Raw genomic sequence first — 17,190 nt, 5'->3', positions numbered from 1 at the left:
ATACATGTGGTATGTATACCTTAGCTGTCACTGAGAAGGCCTAAGAGCAACAACACTCCTCAAAATCTGGGCTTTGAATGTCATTTCCAACTAAAAGAAACTATGGCTTCTTGGAGAAATGACTGATTCCAAGCCCGCAGCATGGAAAGTATAAGATGAGTCTGGAACCTCTTCTTGTGCAAGAGAGTAAGAATACGCTCAAAGAAGGATGGGGGCGTGTCAAAAGCACATAGGGCTCCCACTATGTCCTTGACTCCCAAAGTCAAATCAGGGGTATTTTGAGCATCAAAATAAATGAAAATAGTGGTGATTTATGAACCTATTGAATAAAATGGGAAGCCATGCGTTGATAGATTTATAAATAATGAATTTATGAATTGGAAATTTGATAAGGAATGAGATATTTAGTTCATTATAAAATGTTTCCCCACAAAATATTAATCGATAATAAAGAGGAAAAGAGTAACTTTATAGCAGAGAAGGCTGGCAGATACCACCTTTATTAAATGATCAAAGTCAACGTCATCATTAGTGGGAGACATTGAAATCATGGGGCACCTGACAAAATGCACCGAGAACATAGAAACATTTGTATGTTATTCCCGCCCAAGATGCATAACCTGATCCTTCTCAGGAGGAAGCACCAGACAAACCCAAATTGGGGAATACTGTAAAAAATAACTGGGAATAAATAAAAAGGTGTCAGGGTCAAGAACATTGAAGAGACTGAGGAACTGGCCCATGGCTGTGGAAACATGACAATTAACTGCGACATGTGGTTCTGATCTGGATCCTTGGGCTGTAAACAACGTTATTGGGACAACTGTCCAAACTTGACTAGGGTGTGAAGATTAGGTGGTAGTAATGCATTTGTGTTTCTTTCCTGATCATGATGGTCCTACTTCAGTTGTGTAGAAGAATATCTTTGTGGGAATTTTATACTAAAGTATTAGGATGTAATAGGGCATTATGTTGGCAGTTTATTATCAAATGGTTCAGTAAAAAAAAAAAAAAGTTCTCTGTGCTGTATTTCCAACTTTCCTATAACTCTGTAACTTTTCTTTTTTTTTTAATGTTTATTTATTTGAGAGAGAGAGAGAGCACAAGCCGGGAGGATAGGCAGGCAGAGGGAGAAGCAGACTCTCCACTGAGCAGGGAGCCCAATGCAGAGCTCGATCCCAGGACCCTGAAATCATGACCTGAGCCAAAGGTAGAAGCTTAACCAACCGAGCCACCCAGGTGCCCCACTCTGTCACTTTTCAAAATGAAAAAATAAAATAAAAAACCAAGAAAGTCTGGTCTAGTAATTCTCAAGTGTGATCCCCAGACCAGCAGCAACAAATTCCCACTAGCCAAATCAGGGGTGTTTGTTGGGCTTCATAGATCCATAGATCTATGTCTTGAGTCATTCCTGCACTCTATGCCCTGGATCTATGCCTTGGGTCACTCCTGCACTCTAAAGTTTGAGAACCACTGTACTAGTCTATTTATTCCAGACAGTGGAGTCTTGAGTGGAATTCCCACTCTGGAACACAGAATGATTGCGCTTTTTGAATTCCAACCCCAATTTCCATTGGTGATCCATTATAAAGCTGACAAAGTGGATACTAGAAAAAGAAAGTAGAAGAATCGATTTTAAAACTGAAAAAAAGATATAAATGGAATCATAAAATACGTGGTCTTTTGTGACTGGCTTCCTTCATTTAGCATACCATTTCCAAGGTCCATCCCTGTTGTAGCCTGTGCCCGTATCTCACTCCATTTTATTGCTGAGCGATGTTCCATGATATGGATGTACCACATTTTATTTATCTGTTCATCCACTGATGGACGGTTGAATGGTTTCTACCTTTGGGCTATTATGAATGATGCTGCTATGAATATCTATGCACAAGCTTTTATGTGGATGTATGTTTTCTTTCCTCTTGGGTGTGTACGTAGGAGTAGAATCGCCAGGTCACAGGGTACCTGTGTGTGTCACCTTTTGAGGAAACACCCCACTGATTTTCACAGTGGCTGCCCCGGTTTACATTCCCACTAGCAGTGTATGAGGGTTCTGATTTCGCCACATTCCTGCCAACACTTGCGATGAGTACGTGTAATCTTTGCAGCATAATCAAATGGTGAGAAAGTTTATTCTGAGAATCAAACCCATGAGGTGCTTCTAAAGACCCGGAATCAAAGATTATCAAACTAGCTTGTATGCGACATCGGGAAGTATTTAAGGACAGCCTACTAGAGGTGGGACCCTCTAAAGGAAGTAGGCTCTCTTAAGGTGTCTCTCCTGGTTGTGTTACATATACGGAGCAGCCATGACTCAGACTTCCCTGGCAAGCCGGGAAGTCTATCAAGATCTCTCGATCTGGTTCTACAAGCAGGGCAGCGTGACCGAAATATCGGGTGCTTCCGATTGTCAATGGTGGGCAGAGGCAAATTCTAACAGTTTTTGGCTCCTTGGTGACCCAGGCGGATGGGAGGCAGCAGAGCACATCCAAGACATCTGTAATTGGCTTGAATTTCCAGCTCTGAGCTTGGAGCTGCAGTTCGGCCACTCACTGGTGACCCATTAACCAGGTCTGACCTACAGAAGTGTTTTGGTTCACCAGTGTAGGGTTTCAAACATGATGACTTTAATCCCCTTACACTCTCTACCTCTTACAGTTCCCACTGCTCTCTGTTGTTTTATACCCAACCGGGGTCACTCTTTTACAGGATCTGTCTGGCTCCTGGAGGGATCTGAATGTGCACATCCTGCTTAGGATGACGCCTTTGTCATATGGTTAAAGCCCAGGCGGTCATTGAGTAAAATATCATTGCCATCAACAAAAGGCAAATAGTCTCATATCTACACTGCATCATCAACAAGAAGCAGTTATTAGGCAGATAATTGTGCAACATGCCACATAGAGAACAATAAATAGATGTGGCCTGTGCCTCCTAGGACCTTACAGACTAAAATAAACCACACTGACACAGACAACATTCATGTGGCCATCAGAGAGTGGAAAAAGACACACAAACCATGAAAATAAGCACGATGTGAGGTCAGGATTGAGCACACCAGCACAAACTCACAACTGGGCCGGGCTCCCACATGCAGCCTAAAAACAGATTTCTTTTTTTTTTTTTAATTTTTTTAAAGATTTATTCATTTGCTATTTGAGAGAGAGAGAGAGAGAGAGAGAGAGCACGAGCGGGGTGAGGGGCAGAGGGAGAAGAAGACTCCCTGCTGAGCAGGGAGCCCGATGCAGGACTCGATCCCAGGACTCAATCCCAGGACTCCAGGATCACGACCTGAGCCAAAGGTGGACGCCCAACCTACTGAGCCACCCAGGTGCCCCTAAAACCAGATTTCTTTACGAAAGGCACTCTTCCCAGATTATTCCTATTAGAACTTGAAAGTATTTGCTGATGATATCTCCCTAATACGATTTGCAAGACTTGTGAATTTCCAACTCTCCAGTAATGCAAACATGGTTTTTTTTTTTTCTTCCAGAGAGTTCTCTTATGGCATCGGTATTCATGGAAGGGATCGGCCGTGTGATTAGAAATGCAATCTGAAGCAGAGCCCACACATCCCTAAACAGCTATTAGTACCTTGACCAGTTTCCATTACCGGCTGGTTCACCCATCTCAGGCTGATGGGAGTGTTAGTTGTCAGTAGTTCCCACGGCGCGCTTCTCCAGAGGATTGCCCTCGCCTGAAGGGAGTCTCCTGGCCCAGAGATGCCAGGATGTTATGCTCCCCCCGGGAGGGAGGTGGTCTGCCCCTAATGAGTGATTCAAACAGTTATAAAAGTCCTGGACTCTTGCCTAAGGGGGGGCAATGCTGCTATACACACTTCAGGGCTCCCCGTGGGGTCAGGCAGAAGCCAGACTTCACTGGACACTCGTCCTTTTTTTCTTTTTTCTTTTAGATTTTATTTATTTATCTGACAGAGAACAGAAGCAGGAGGAGGGGCATAGGGCAGAGGGAGAAGCAGTCTCCCCGCTGAGCAAGGAGCCCGATATGGGACTTGATCCCAGGACCCTGGGATCATGACCTGAGCCGAAGGCAGATGCTTAACCGACTGAGCCACCCAGGCATCCCTGGACACTTGCCCTTGCCTGGCTTCTTCCCCTGCACTATCCTGCTTCCCTTATTCCCTTACACATGGCGCTTGAGAACACTGTCTCAAAAAAATCACTTGCATCAAAAACCCCATCTCCACGAGCAAAGAAAAAGGAGACGAACATAAAAACAGACTTTATATCTATAAAGAACCAACTGGTGGTTGCCAGAGGGAAGGTGGGTGGGGGGATGGGTGAAATAAAGGGGATGAAGAGTACACTTATCACCATGAGCACTGAGTAATGTATAGAAGTGTTGAATCACTATATGGTACACCTGAACTAATATCACACTGTCCATTAATTATATTGGGATTAAACATTTTTAAAAATGATACATAAATAATAAAAAAAAGAAATCCCAGGCACCTGGGTGACTCAGTTGGTTGGGTGACTGCCTTTGGCTCAGGTCATGATCCTGGAGTCCCGGGATCGAGTGCCGCATCGGCTCCCTGCTCAGCAGGGAGTCTGCTTCTCCCTCTGACCCTCACCCTCTCATGCTCTCTCTCTCTCTCTCTCTCAAATAAATAAATAAAATCTTTAAAAAAAAAAGAAACCCCAACTCAGGCTCTGCTTTTAGAAAACCTGATAGAAGATAACTGACCTATCCTACAAAGTTATCCTTATGGGGTCAGATTTTTATACAGTTGTTAAAGCATGATACACATGACATTAGGCATGTAACAGCTAAAAAGTAACAGCTCTGACCTGTGACAGCAAGGTGACCCTCTGATAGTGTCCTTAGGGCCGTTTTATTCCATTTGTGCTTCTGCCCAGTGGAAGCCATTTCAATTCATACCCTAATCATAAAATTACTTTTCCATCAAACCAGAGTGCTTATAACCCCTTCCTTTACTGAAATGCAATCAGAACTCAGAGAGAGAGAGAGAGATGAGGCTAAGCTATAAAATTATGAAAAGTCGTGAGCCTAGATTTGCCTTACTGAGGTATACAATTAACATGATGCAGGAGCTCTGAATCTTACAGCAAAGTACATTCAAATAAAAAAGCACCGCAATTTTGATGAGGGAAATGTGTGAATGGATCACTCTGGCTCCCACAACACACAGTACACTTAATCTTCTTAATAACTTTGTACAATTTTTTGTCCCCAGAACCTAATACGTTTGAAGTATATGTGTGCATTCATTTCCTAGGCTGCATGACAAAGGACCACAAATTTGGTGGCTTAAAACAACAGGACTTTATTCTCTCACAGCTCTGGAGGCCAGAAGTCAGAGATCAAGGTGTTGGAAGGGCTGCACTCCTTCCAGTTCTGGAAGGGACGATCCACCCGTTTGCCTCTTCTGGCTTCCGGTGGATGTTGGCATTCCTTGACTTGCGGCTGCGTCTCCCCCCTGCTCCATCTTCCCATGGCCTTCTAGGTGTACGTCTCCTCATCTGTCTGTCCGAAATCTCCCTCTGCCTCTCTTAGGAGGACATTTGCCATGGGATTTAGGGCCCACCATGACAATCCAGGATCATCTCATTACAAGATCCTTAATCATATCTGCAAAGACCCTCTTTCCAAGTAAGGTCACATTCAGGCTCACAGGTGGCTATCTTTTGGGGTGTATTTTTGGGTCAGCTGCAGTGTGCATGTGTGTGTGTATACAACCACACCAAGATAAAGAAGGAGGTGCACCACTGAAGAATCTAACCCACTATACTCGACAGTGAACGCCCACGGTCTTGACTCTTTAGAAGCAGCCCAGAAGACTCTTGACATAATTCATGTTTGTAATTTCGCCAAGCACAAATTGCATCACGTGTGTGATGAGATTAGTGCACTACACGGAAATATGCACTTGAGTATTGAGTAGCCACCCGGCACCCTCGTGTTTAGTGCAGCTTTGTTGTTCTCTAACCACGTAGGTTATTCTCATTGTACTTACTGAATTTTATAGGGCGGCATGCTACGCGATGGTGGGGTTTGGAGTTTAAGGACTTAGAAAGGTCTTTGGTCTCTGAAGAATGCTGACGATCAATTATCTAGGGGAAGTTTTCGGATGGATAGTGGCACAAAACACATATGAGGGACTGAGACAGTTGTGGGTAAAGGGGACAGGCCAGTAATTGCCAGCAAATGCCACTCCTTTAAATAATTGATATCCATTTATAAGTTAAATACATGTAAGATAGACAGACTGCAGCTGAAGCAGAAAACTACTAAAGAAGTCTTTGAAATAGTGTATGTTGCTTTTTAAAATACAGATGTTCTTTTTTTTTTTAAGATTTTATTTATTTGAGAGAGAGAGAGCAAGAAAGCATAAGCAGGGGGAGGGGTAGAGGGAGAGGAAGGGGCAGGCTCCCCGCTGAGCAGATCCGGGATCATGACCTGAGCCGAAGGCAGACGCTTAACCTACTGAGCCACCCAGGCACCCCTAAAATACAGATGTTCTGACATCTTTGAAACATTATGATTTTAAAAAGCTTCACATAGTGCTTGGCATATTTTTCCTTGCATATCATTAAAGGCTCTTAAGGAAAACAAAAAAAAAAGTTTAAAAAATTAATTACTGAGCATAAAATGATATATAGCCATGATGAAGGAAATAGTGAACTGTAAAATAAATTACTTCACTAAATTACTTTCTTCTTATATTTACTTAGGTTGCAAATTACACTTTTCCCCTTCTTTGAAGACCCTCATGATAAAGAAAATACATATAATTATGTCCATGAGGTAACCTAGGTACAAAGAAACTCAGATTGAAGAATTAATTAGTTTTACTTATAACAATGGGTTGGATCGGGGCGCCTGGGTGGCTCAGTCATTAAGCGTCTGCCTTCGGCTCAGGTCATGAAATCAGGGTCCTGGGATCGAGCCCCGCATTGGGCTCCCTGATCCGCAAGAGGCCTGCTTCTCCCTCTCCCACTCCCCCTGCTTATGTTCCTTCTCTCGCTGTGTCTCTCTCTGTCAAATAAATAAATAAAATCTTTAAAAAAAAATAAAAAAAACAACAATAATGGGTTGGACTGGAGAATTATGTTTCTTGGGATATTAGAAAAATAGCCAGGTTGCTTTTTGTCTCTATTATAGCACTTTTTCATCCTCAATCTGAGAAACTGGTTGTGTAAAGGCAATATTCTTTCCCACAAAACTATAAACTCCTTTAAGGCGAGGCCCTTAAGCCTCCCCCCACCCCTTTTCTAGAAATGTCCACATGCCGCCTAGCACTGTGTATTGCATATAATAGATACCCAATAATGACGCTTGACATGCAGCCCACATCTTAGGGAAACAGGAGGCAAGTAATAGCCCTCAGTGATGTCTAGCACTTTCGGGAACTATTCATCATTATCCGTTAAGGACCCGTCTATTTTTTTCTCTTCTATTTTTTCTACTTCTGTCTTTTATTTTCTTTTACCTATCTCTTCCCTCCTAACTATTGACTGAATGTTTGTATCCCCTCCCCCTCCAAATCCATATGTTGAAATCTAGCCCCCAATGTGATGGTATTTGGAGGTGGGGCATTTGGGTGATAATTAGGGTATGAGGGTGGAGCCCACGTGAATGGGATGAGTGTCCTTATAAAAGATCTCAGAGCATTCCCTTGCCCCTCCTGCCATATGAGGACACAGGGAGAACATGACCGTCTATGACCAGGAAGAGGGCCATCACCGGACACTGAATCTGCAGGTGCTTTGATCTTGGACTTCCTAGTTTCCAGTACTATGATAAATAGATATTGGTTGTTTATAGGCTACCCAGTCTATGGTATTTTACCAGAGCAGCCCAAATGGACTAAAACAGCATGCCTTTGGCCACTGGCATGGTTTAGAATCCACTTAACTAATAGGTGTTTCCTAGGCTGATAGGAGGCGTTGCCTGGAACTCGGGGAAATTCTGGGGCAGCCCTCCCATTTTATGAATCCATCAAGAACCTGATCACACCCACCCAATAGCTCTAAGGGAGACAGTGCAGAGAGTTCTGCTCCCTGCTGTTACTCCATTTTGCATGTACTTTTCATGGCACTGAGGAAACTAAGAGGAAACATAGAGATCCATATGGAAGAAAAAATAGGACTTTTGACAGATGAAAGAGGAGTTACAGTAGATTAGAAAAAGCAGAAGGAAAAAGTAAGAGAAAAATCAGATTGATGGTAGATTAACTTGTTAGCTCGGGTTCTTTAAGCCAGAATTGCAGTTTTTGTTCAAATTCTCCTAGAACTGATTAATAAAACATGGAGTTTCCTCTAAATTTAATAACTTCTGGGTTCACATTTATTTTATTAATGAACACTGAATTGTAACTGTTTTATTCACACATGAATATGAAATAATGCATTTGTGTTACTCCACTGGGTTCTGCAGATCCTTTTCACCCTGAACCCGAAGCCCCAGGAATCCTATCTCTGGGTTTGTGGTCATAGCCGGCACCACCTCCCTGGCCTGGCCAAGACAGGATGCAAAATCTCATTAGATTAGTCAACCTAGTCTTGGACTCTGAAGTCTCTGTTCATCCCCTAGTATCATCCCCTCCCCTTGAATGTGGGCTGGACCTAGTGACCTAGAGTGACTTACTTTGAACAAATAGATGAAGGCTAAAAATGATGGGATGGCACTTCTGTGATTAGGTTACAAAAGACTGACTTCTGTCCTGCTGGTGCTGCTGTCTTGGCTGGCACACTTTGATGACACAAGCTGTTTTTGTTGGAGACGCCCATGTGCCAAGGGACTGAGGGCCACTTCTGGCCAATAGCCAGCAAGGAACTGAGGCCCTGAGTCCAATGGCCTCAGGGAACTCAAGCCTGCCAGTAACCAGGGGAGTGAGCTTACAAGTAGATCCTTTCCGCACAAGTCTTGGGATGAGGGCAGCGCAGCGGACACCTTGGAGAGATGTCTAATGCAAGGGACCCTGTTAATCTGGGCCAGATGCCTGCCCCACAGAAACTGTGTGATATGTTGTCATTTTAAGCCACTAAGTTTGGGGGTAGTTCGCTGAGCAGCAATAGATAACTAATACAGACCCTAAAGCCATACTCTGGATCTTGGATACTTGGCCATCACATTTTCCAGTACCCAGAAAGGATACTGTCATGGATATTTACTGAAACTGGCTGGTCAGCGTCTGACCCTCTGTCCTAGTACTGGGAAATCCTCAACGATGGGCATCGGTGGCCCTTTTTCCACTAGGGCAGTGCGTTCTAAACTTTTTCAGGTCATGCCATGCATAGAAAATGGATACAATGGTGTAAAGTACTCTATGAATGCATGAGGCTGCTCACTGCCCGAAAAGACCAGCTCTGCGGGCTCTAGGCACTCCAGGCCTACCCTGAGCTGAAGGCATCAGTCTCAGCGCCTCTATAATCTACCCAGAGGAGAAGCTGGGAATCTCTGCTCACAGTAGCCCCTGGAGTGGTCATGCAACTGAGGCTTCGCCAACTTTGAAAATGGAGCGAGCGATGAAAAGATTGGGGGTCACGGAGACAAGAGGCTAGGTGGTGGAGGTGGCATCAGATGGTGGCTGCTGGGACCAGTGGTGGGGCCCTGGCCAGTGTATTCATGCCGCCTGACCCCCTTTGGCCTTTGTTTTTAGGCCTGGTTGTCATTTCTGAGAACCATCCAATATCTTTCCAGTAAGTTCCTTCTGCTTAAGAGAGCCAGATTTGACTCCTATTGGTTCTTACCAAGAACCTCAGCAGATAGGTAGATATCAATATTATAGTGAAGATATATATCAATATTTTAGTGATATATGGGAAAGACTGGAAACAGGTACAAAAAGATTGTGTACAAGTCCAAGGCTAACGGATTTTTACCACATGTCTCCATGTACATGTCAAATATTTTCATAAAATTTAAAAGTATATTATTTTCATAATATTTCAAAAAAACTTACTTTTTATGATGTATTGTAATTGCCCATTATAGAAACATCTTGTGATTTTTTTTTCCTTCACATCTTTTTGGTAACAATTTTGGCAGTGTATAATTATTGTATAGGCACTTCCCGTGTCGCGCATCATAATCTCTCTTCCCTGTCTTCAAAACCATATTTTTAAGGAGCCATATAATATTTATTTCAGACTGGGTCTGTGTAAGAGGCCCAGAGGGAGGAGGTATGAAAGTGGGCCCAATATCCAATGACTAAATCAAGAGGAAGGAGTACCTTTTTCTAATTGGTCGGCCTCCTTTTGGCAATTCCACTACCCAGAGGAATGCATTTAAAAAAAATTTCAAACAAATGTGCTAAATGTGCTCCTGTATTCCTAATTCTTTTAAGTGGGACATATGACAATTTCTTCAACGAGATCCTCCATGTTGGACATTTTCCTCACTTGCATATTTCATCTAATTCTTGTCCAGCATGTTTAGGCCTAAGATTCTTCCACATTTTAGATTTGTTACGTGGCCTTGACTTTTTGGTGGGAGTAAGTCAAAAGGTACGAATACCTTTATGTCTATAAATACCACCAGATATGTGGCTTTCTAAAATGACATCATCTTTGTTTCCTGCCACCTTTAGTATGAAAAAGTGGCCATTTCACAGCATCCTCCCCCAAAAGTGAAGTCATTAATTTTTTGAGGTCGCTTGTTTGGAGAGCAACCAGTTACTCCTTTAAAAAGCTTCTAACAAAATGTCAGATACTTTTATTCTTTCAACTGCTCCTAGAATATGTAAGGTTTTAAATGGTTTCTAAGTATGCTGACAGAGAAAAGAACATCTTCATAAATAAAAACTTGATGACTATTTCAAGAAAGTTTGATGAGGCTTGGAGCCCATTTATTCAACCTTGATTAGCCAACATTTAAAAGGAGTTTGGCTTACACTTAACTCATTGTTACTGTAATATAAATGAAAGTTTTAGAACAATTTAAATACAATGACATGTAATTTAAAGAGCAGTGGCTTGGAAAAAGTCATCAAACAATAGGTTAGAATTATCGGGTATTTTTATTAAACAACAACAGGGCATCAAGTTGTCTGGGTAATTGAGGGAGAAATTAGACTGAATGACTTTATTAGTTCTGGCCAGACATTAGGGGCCTTCAATTAAATCATCATTTACCTACCCTCTTCAAGACAAAATAAATAATTCTCTATTCAGCAAACCATCCATTCCTTGCTTATTCGGCCAAACAATTACCATCACAGTATCTCTGGAAGCAAACAAAATAGCAGAATTTATAGCATGTAGTTTACACGCGTTAAGATCGATTTTGCCAGCTAAGGAAAGGATGACCCAAACAAAGGGAAGTGGTGAAAACAAACTAGTAATGCTAGGATGGGTCAGAGAGCAACACTTGGCAAGTTGTGCCAAATTAGTCGACCAAGCAAAGCACTCTATTGGGAATTGCAAAGTAGGAAGTCCTATTTTTGACTCTGCTGACCTCGGTGAATATTTCCTTGTTTTAAAAATGTGCATAATTCTTTGCTACCTGACAAAGAGGACTGATGAAAATTAATGAGTCTATAAAGTGTTTTGACGTCTCTAGAAGCCCTTTCCAAATGCACACTATAATCCTGTATTCATATAGTTCATGTTCCTGCTCTTTGAAGACATGCCAGTCTTTATTAGTATTCCTGTGGCACCTTCTACCACTCCAAGTTCACTTTAAGTCCTCGTAAAATTAATTAATAAAATGACCACTATTTTAAGTGGGAGACTTGGCCTTCAGAAATGGTTTCCAGTCCCCATATGATAAATGTTAGGGTATTAAGTTCCGTGCGGAATAAAGAGCAGTAGGTTCACAGATGGGGAGGCGGCGGACGGGAACCTACTCCGGGACAAGTGCGGCTAAGCAGCGCCCGAGCAGCCCGTGAGCACTCTCGGGACTGCTCACCTCCGGGTCTGAGTTGGGCCCCCGGAGCCCGAGCCGCTCCGTTCGTCCCGGGCACCCGCGGGCCGGGCTCGCGGCGGCCCCAGCCGGGCTCGATTACTTTCGCCTGCGCGAGAAGCAGCACCGCCGCTCCAGCGGGAACCCTACGGCGGTGGCGGGGGGGGGGGGGGAGGTGGGGCGACGACAACAAAAAGAAGTAAAGTAGGAGGAGATTCTCCCGGGAGGGCCCCGGCGGGCGGGGGACCGGAGGCGGGAGGGGGGAGGGGGTAAGCGGCGGGCTCGTGGGAGGAGGCGGGGACAGGCGGAGGGACCCCGCGCCGGGAGCCTCACGCCCCGCCCCGGAGGAGCGCTCTGCCGCTCCGGCCGCGCGCCTCGCACCTCTCCCCGCCCCCGCGGCCCGCGCGCCGGGACCCCCGTGGGCCCGCCCCCCCGCCGCCCGCCGCCCGCGCTCCCCCCGCCCCTCGCGCCTCCGTCCCCGCCCCCTCGCCCAGCGCCGCCCGCGCGCAGCGTCTCGCGCCGGCCCGGCCCGCCCGCCGGGAAACAGCCGCGAGAGCAGCGGCCGCCGCGGCCGCCACCGCGCCTTCTGCGCCCGCGCTCCCGCCTCGCCCCCGCCCTCGGCGCCTCGTCCCGGGCCCGCGCCCGCACCCCGGCCAACGTTCTCTCGGGACCTCCCCCGGCCCACCGCCCGCTCCCGCGTCTCCGAGCCCCCCAACCGTCGCGCTCTCCCTCGGCGCGCGGCCCGCCGCCTGCTTCCGGGGCGGGCGGACTGGGCGCCTGGTGCCGGCGGTCGCAGCGACAGCGCCCCCGGGAAGCAGAGGAGGAAGGAGAGAAGAGGTGGAGGTGGCCGCAGGCTGAGTCGCGGCCGGGATGTCCGGGCAGCCGCCGCCGCCGCCGCCGCCGCCGCCACAACAACAGCAGCAGCAGCAGCTGCCGCCGCCACCGCCGGCGGCCGTGGCCCCCGTCTCCGGAGTCGTCCTGCCGGCGCCCCCGGCCGTCAGCGCCGGCTCCTCTCCGGCCGGCTCGCCCGGCGGCGGCGCGGGCGGCGGCGGCGGCTTGGGGGCCGCGGCGGCCGCCCTGCTCCTCCACCCGCCGCCGCCGCCGCCGCCCCCCGCCACCGCGGCCCCGCCGCCGCCACCGCCGCCCCCGCCGCCCACCTCGGCGGCCGCCCCCGCCAGCGCGCCCCCAGCACCCCCGGGCCTCGCCGCGGGCCCCGGCCCGGCCGGAGGCGGCCCGGCCGCAACCCTGGCGGCGGGCAGCAGCGCCGCGGCCCCCTTCCCGCACGGGGACTCGGCCCTGAACGAGCAGGAGAAGGAGCTGCAGCGGCGGCTGAAGCGCCTCTACCCGGCCGTGGACGAGCAGGAGACGCCGCTGCCGCGATCCTGGAGCCCGAAGGACAAGTTCAGCTACATCGGCCTCTCTCAGAACAACCTGCGGGTGCACTACAAAGGTACTGGGCGTGTGTCGTGCGGTGGGAGTGGGGCCACTGACCCGACGTGTCCTGCCGCCGCAGCCGACTCTCGACCCGCCCCCGACCCCCTCCCGCCCAGGGCCCGGTGCCCTCCGAGGTGACTCGCCGCCCGTTCCGCTGCTGCGAGGGTGGGACCGGGGTGGCGGGGACCGGGGTCAGATTCTTGGGGAAGGCAGGTGAGTAGAATGCCCCTAGGTGTAATGGAGCTGGTAATCCTAGGCCAGGAGGAGGACACCTTGAGGGAATCCAGGATGACAGGACATAACTCGCTTTCTGATTTCCCTTTAAGATAAATCTTAGGGCTCGGATAGAGGAATCTATGGACCCGGAGTTGGGTTACATTGTTCTCCAGGTGGCGGTGGGTCAGGCGTTCTCTTCTTACGTAGGGCGAAGAGAGGCACGATTCTGAGGTATGATTTCTAATTAAGGGAGAGCAGGGATATATAGGGGGAGGGGTAATCAGTGGAGGATTTTGTCTAAAATTAGGCCAGAGATTGTCTAGGGGGACAAAAGGACAAGGGCCCCAAGTTTGGCATCAATGTTTCTTACTCGGCGCAACTGGGAGGGTAAGAGGTGAACCTCAGAAGTAGGTGTTTTCCTAGGGGAGCAGAAACCTACCACTACTGATTGGAAATGCCCTGTATTTACGTGCTGGTATTATATGAAGTCTAATTGAAAACGGATATCTTAAAATGTTATATAGCATTTTAAAGAAAATTGGCTTGTTTTACACCTGCAGTTAAAAACAAAACAGCCTTAGGCTTGTGCTTGTCCCCCACCTCCCTCACCTACCTCTTCTCTGTTAAAGCTTTAAGGAGATCAGTTTTATATAAAATTATAAATTGCTGAGAATTTTTGAAATGTAGCCCAAATTAATAGCATGCATCAAGTTTACTGGTCTGGGAGAAAACAACATCAGTCTAATGTATCAGTCTGTCTGGAAACAAATCAGTTTTTAGGCCCCAGACCTGAAGCAGGAGCTTTTACATTCAAAGCAGCCTCCTTTTGATTGGCTACAAAGGAAGGGTCTTAATCAGATCCTAGTGACAGGGATATAGAAGGTATAAACAGTTCTCCTGGTTAAATTCTTAAAGCATGCAGGACTAAAATGTGAGAAGAACCTTGATAAATAAGTTACTATTTAATCAGAAAGGAGAATGGCGACAGAAATCTACCAAATGATTTGGCTGGAAGGAATCACGCACAAAAAAAGCCTTGTTGAATATTCCTTCTTTTCATCCATAGATCCTGAGAAGTACTTTCAGTTTTAAATATTATGTTTCTTAATCTAAATGGTCGAAAATGACCTTTGTTTTCTCTTAAGTTAGGACATTTTGTTAATACTCTGTGGAGGCTATTATTTAATTTTGTGTTCTAATTTTGTGTGAACAGTGCTGTGCTATGAAGTGTTTACTTCTCATCTGGCTACCGGAAAGCTTTTTGTTAGACTTGACGAAACTTTATCTTAAATTTATGGTCGATGGTTAATAATTAGCTTATAAAATCAGAGGCGAAAGATATGGAAAATTATTGAACAAAGAATCCTAGCTTTGCTGAGTCCTGCAATCATTTGTGATTTTAGGCATGTTACAGGACAGGCTCTCAGTTTCTTCCTCTGAGAGATGAGAGAGTTGAGCTGGATGGTAAGGAAATTTCTAGCTCTGAATTTCCGTGAGATGTACGATTTGTGATGAGAGTTTCTTTAGTACTGTAACATGCCTTGATTAGTTCTAGTAACTCCTTTTGCATAAAATTATGATTTGGGTCAGAGAAAAGTGCATGCGTATGAAAAATTGGTTGGAGTTTGGAATGTTTATGACACTGCTGTCTCCATTATTTTTCCTGTTGGCCTTTTTATTACTTTTTGTTGTATAATACTAGATTCACTTTCTGGAAACTTCACTCCTTTATAAACATAAAGCATCACTTCTGGAAGAACAGATTTTGTTATCTTTTTTTCTTTTTTCTCCCTCTGTCCTATCGCCCCTTTGTCTGTCCCTTCCCCCTTGTCACAAACACAGTTCTTTTCCCCCCTTCTACTGCCTCTTCCTCTTGTCTTGTTATTTTAATGTGTGTGTGGGTTTTTTTTTTTTTTTTTTTTTTCCTGTTGTTGTTCTGTGTGCCTTCTGAGTGGACCACACCAAAGTACTGGGCAACTCTGTCCCAGTAATAGGGGAAGGGAGCAAAGGGGAAGTGTTATAGGTAGTGGAGAATAAAACTTTGAAGTCACAAAATAAGAGTGAATTTTATTTAACATTTCATTGTGCCACTTTGATTTTTACCTAAGCATTTTCAGACACTTTTAACATTAAAACTACTGTTCAAAGAATGTTTTTGCATGTTACAGAGTTTGAAAAGACTGATAATTATTTTTCAGAATGGTAAGGATTTTTCTTACCTTTGAAATAGAAATATCTTGGTTTCTTAATTGCTCTGAACATGCTCGGTTTTTAAAGATGTTACTCTTCTAAGTTGGAATTACTGTTTTTGGAAGCCATATGGTTCCTTAAATGATTCGAAGGGATTAATGTTAAACAATGCCAGACATGCAGACAAAGTTGATTGGATTGCAGAGGAAGAGCAGGGTGTGTATACTATATGCTAAAATTTTAAAAAGACCTTTTGCTTAGCAGTCACACACCAACTGTTGAAACACTCAGGCATAGCCCCTTTTATTTTTTAAAATTGTCAGCTTTAAATAAATACAAATGTGACAAGTTTAGACTTAGTTATAATGAGGACTTTATTCCAACTTAAAGCATTTTAATGCATGGATTCAATTAGTCCTAAATGTTTCAGTTACAGATTGCATTTTTCTATTTGTGAAGTTATCACATTTGGATACATTACAAAGCTTTTTAATACACGCACAAAAGCGTGTTAGTGGATTTGGACAGGTTGGTGGAATTCTCATTTCAGTTGTGAGAAAGTAGGAGCACCTGGCGGCTAGATTTTCCCAGGCCCAAGTAAGCCAGGGTTGGAAACTAATTTTCACCAACTCTAAATTTAGTGCTCTTTCCGACCATATAGTATTGCCTCTTTCAATTTATATGAGTTTTAATTCTCTCTAAAAGATAAAATCCAGTGATGACATTTAGAACTTTTTGAAGAATAGTTGACGTTAAAAGTACTTCCTATGGGGGAAAAATGTTGCCTGGAACACACGAATGCCATGGAGAAGTTCAGGCACCTTGATTCTGCTGATTTAGGGCAGCTCACAGGAAACGCAAGAGAAGTGAAAGTTAGAAATGATAGGTAGCTATGAACTAGTGAATTGCTCCTTTAATTGAAGCGTTATTAACGGCATCTAACAGGATAGCTGACTTTCTCGTGTGCCCCACTCCCATCCCTCTCAGTGTCACCAGTCATTAGGCCTTTGACACTTCTTAAATTACTTATTGAATTTTTTGCACTTCTTGAGGTTAAACAAATATCTTAACAATATTTGCTTGCCTACCAATGCAAATGTCTTTTAGGAATTATGGGGATGATATAAAAATGTTCCTTAAAATCAAGGAATTTAAAAACCAAACCGAGCTTTTCCCCAGGACCTCTTTGCCAGTATAATGGGAAATTTAGCTTCAAAAATGGTAGTTGATAGCTGCAAGAATTAAGTAAATCTAATAACCACCCTTGTTTAAAAGTAGTAGTAATGATAATTCATGGAGCTGTTGCTATAGGGCGGGTATTCTGCTCTACAGCTTGTGTACATGCCTTGCTCTCCATGCGTTTATTCAACAAGCTTTTAGTGAATGTTTACTTTGTGCCAGGTTCTGGGCACTCAAAGGTGGTGAGATACTGTCTTTGAATTCAGAGAGCTCAAA

The 17,190-nt window shown here is 45.1% G+C and overlaps 1 protein-coding gene across 1 annotated transcript in view; it reads left to right on the top strand.

The window, feature by feature from the left end:
* Positions 1–12,638: 12,638 nt before the first annotated feature.
* RANBP9 (RAN binding protein 9) overlaps positions 12,639–17,190 on the top strand; it is a 90,930-nt gene continuing 86,378 nt past the window's right edge. Inside the window, exon 1 of the mRNA XM_036085752.2 lies at positions 12,639–13,345. Coding sequence (XP_035941645.2) covers positions 12,766–13,345 — 580 coding nt within the window. The 5' untranslated portion in view covers positions 12,639–12,765. The remainder of the gene's footprint in view (positions 13,346–17,190) is intronic.

This window comes from Halichoerus grypus, chromosome 9 (genome assembly GCF_964656455.1).
Source record: "Halichoerus grypus chromosome 9, mHalGry1.hap1.1, whole genome shotgun sequence".
Lineage (NCBI taxonomy): Eukaryota > Metazoa > Chordata > Mammalia > Carnivora > Phocidae > Halichoerus > Halichoerus grypus.
This window is presented reverse-complemented; position numbering and strand designations above follow the sequence as displayed.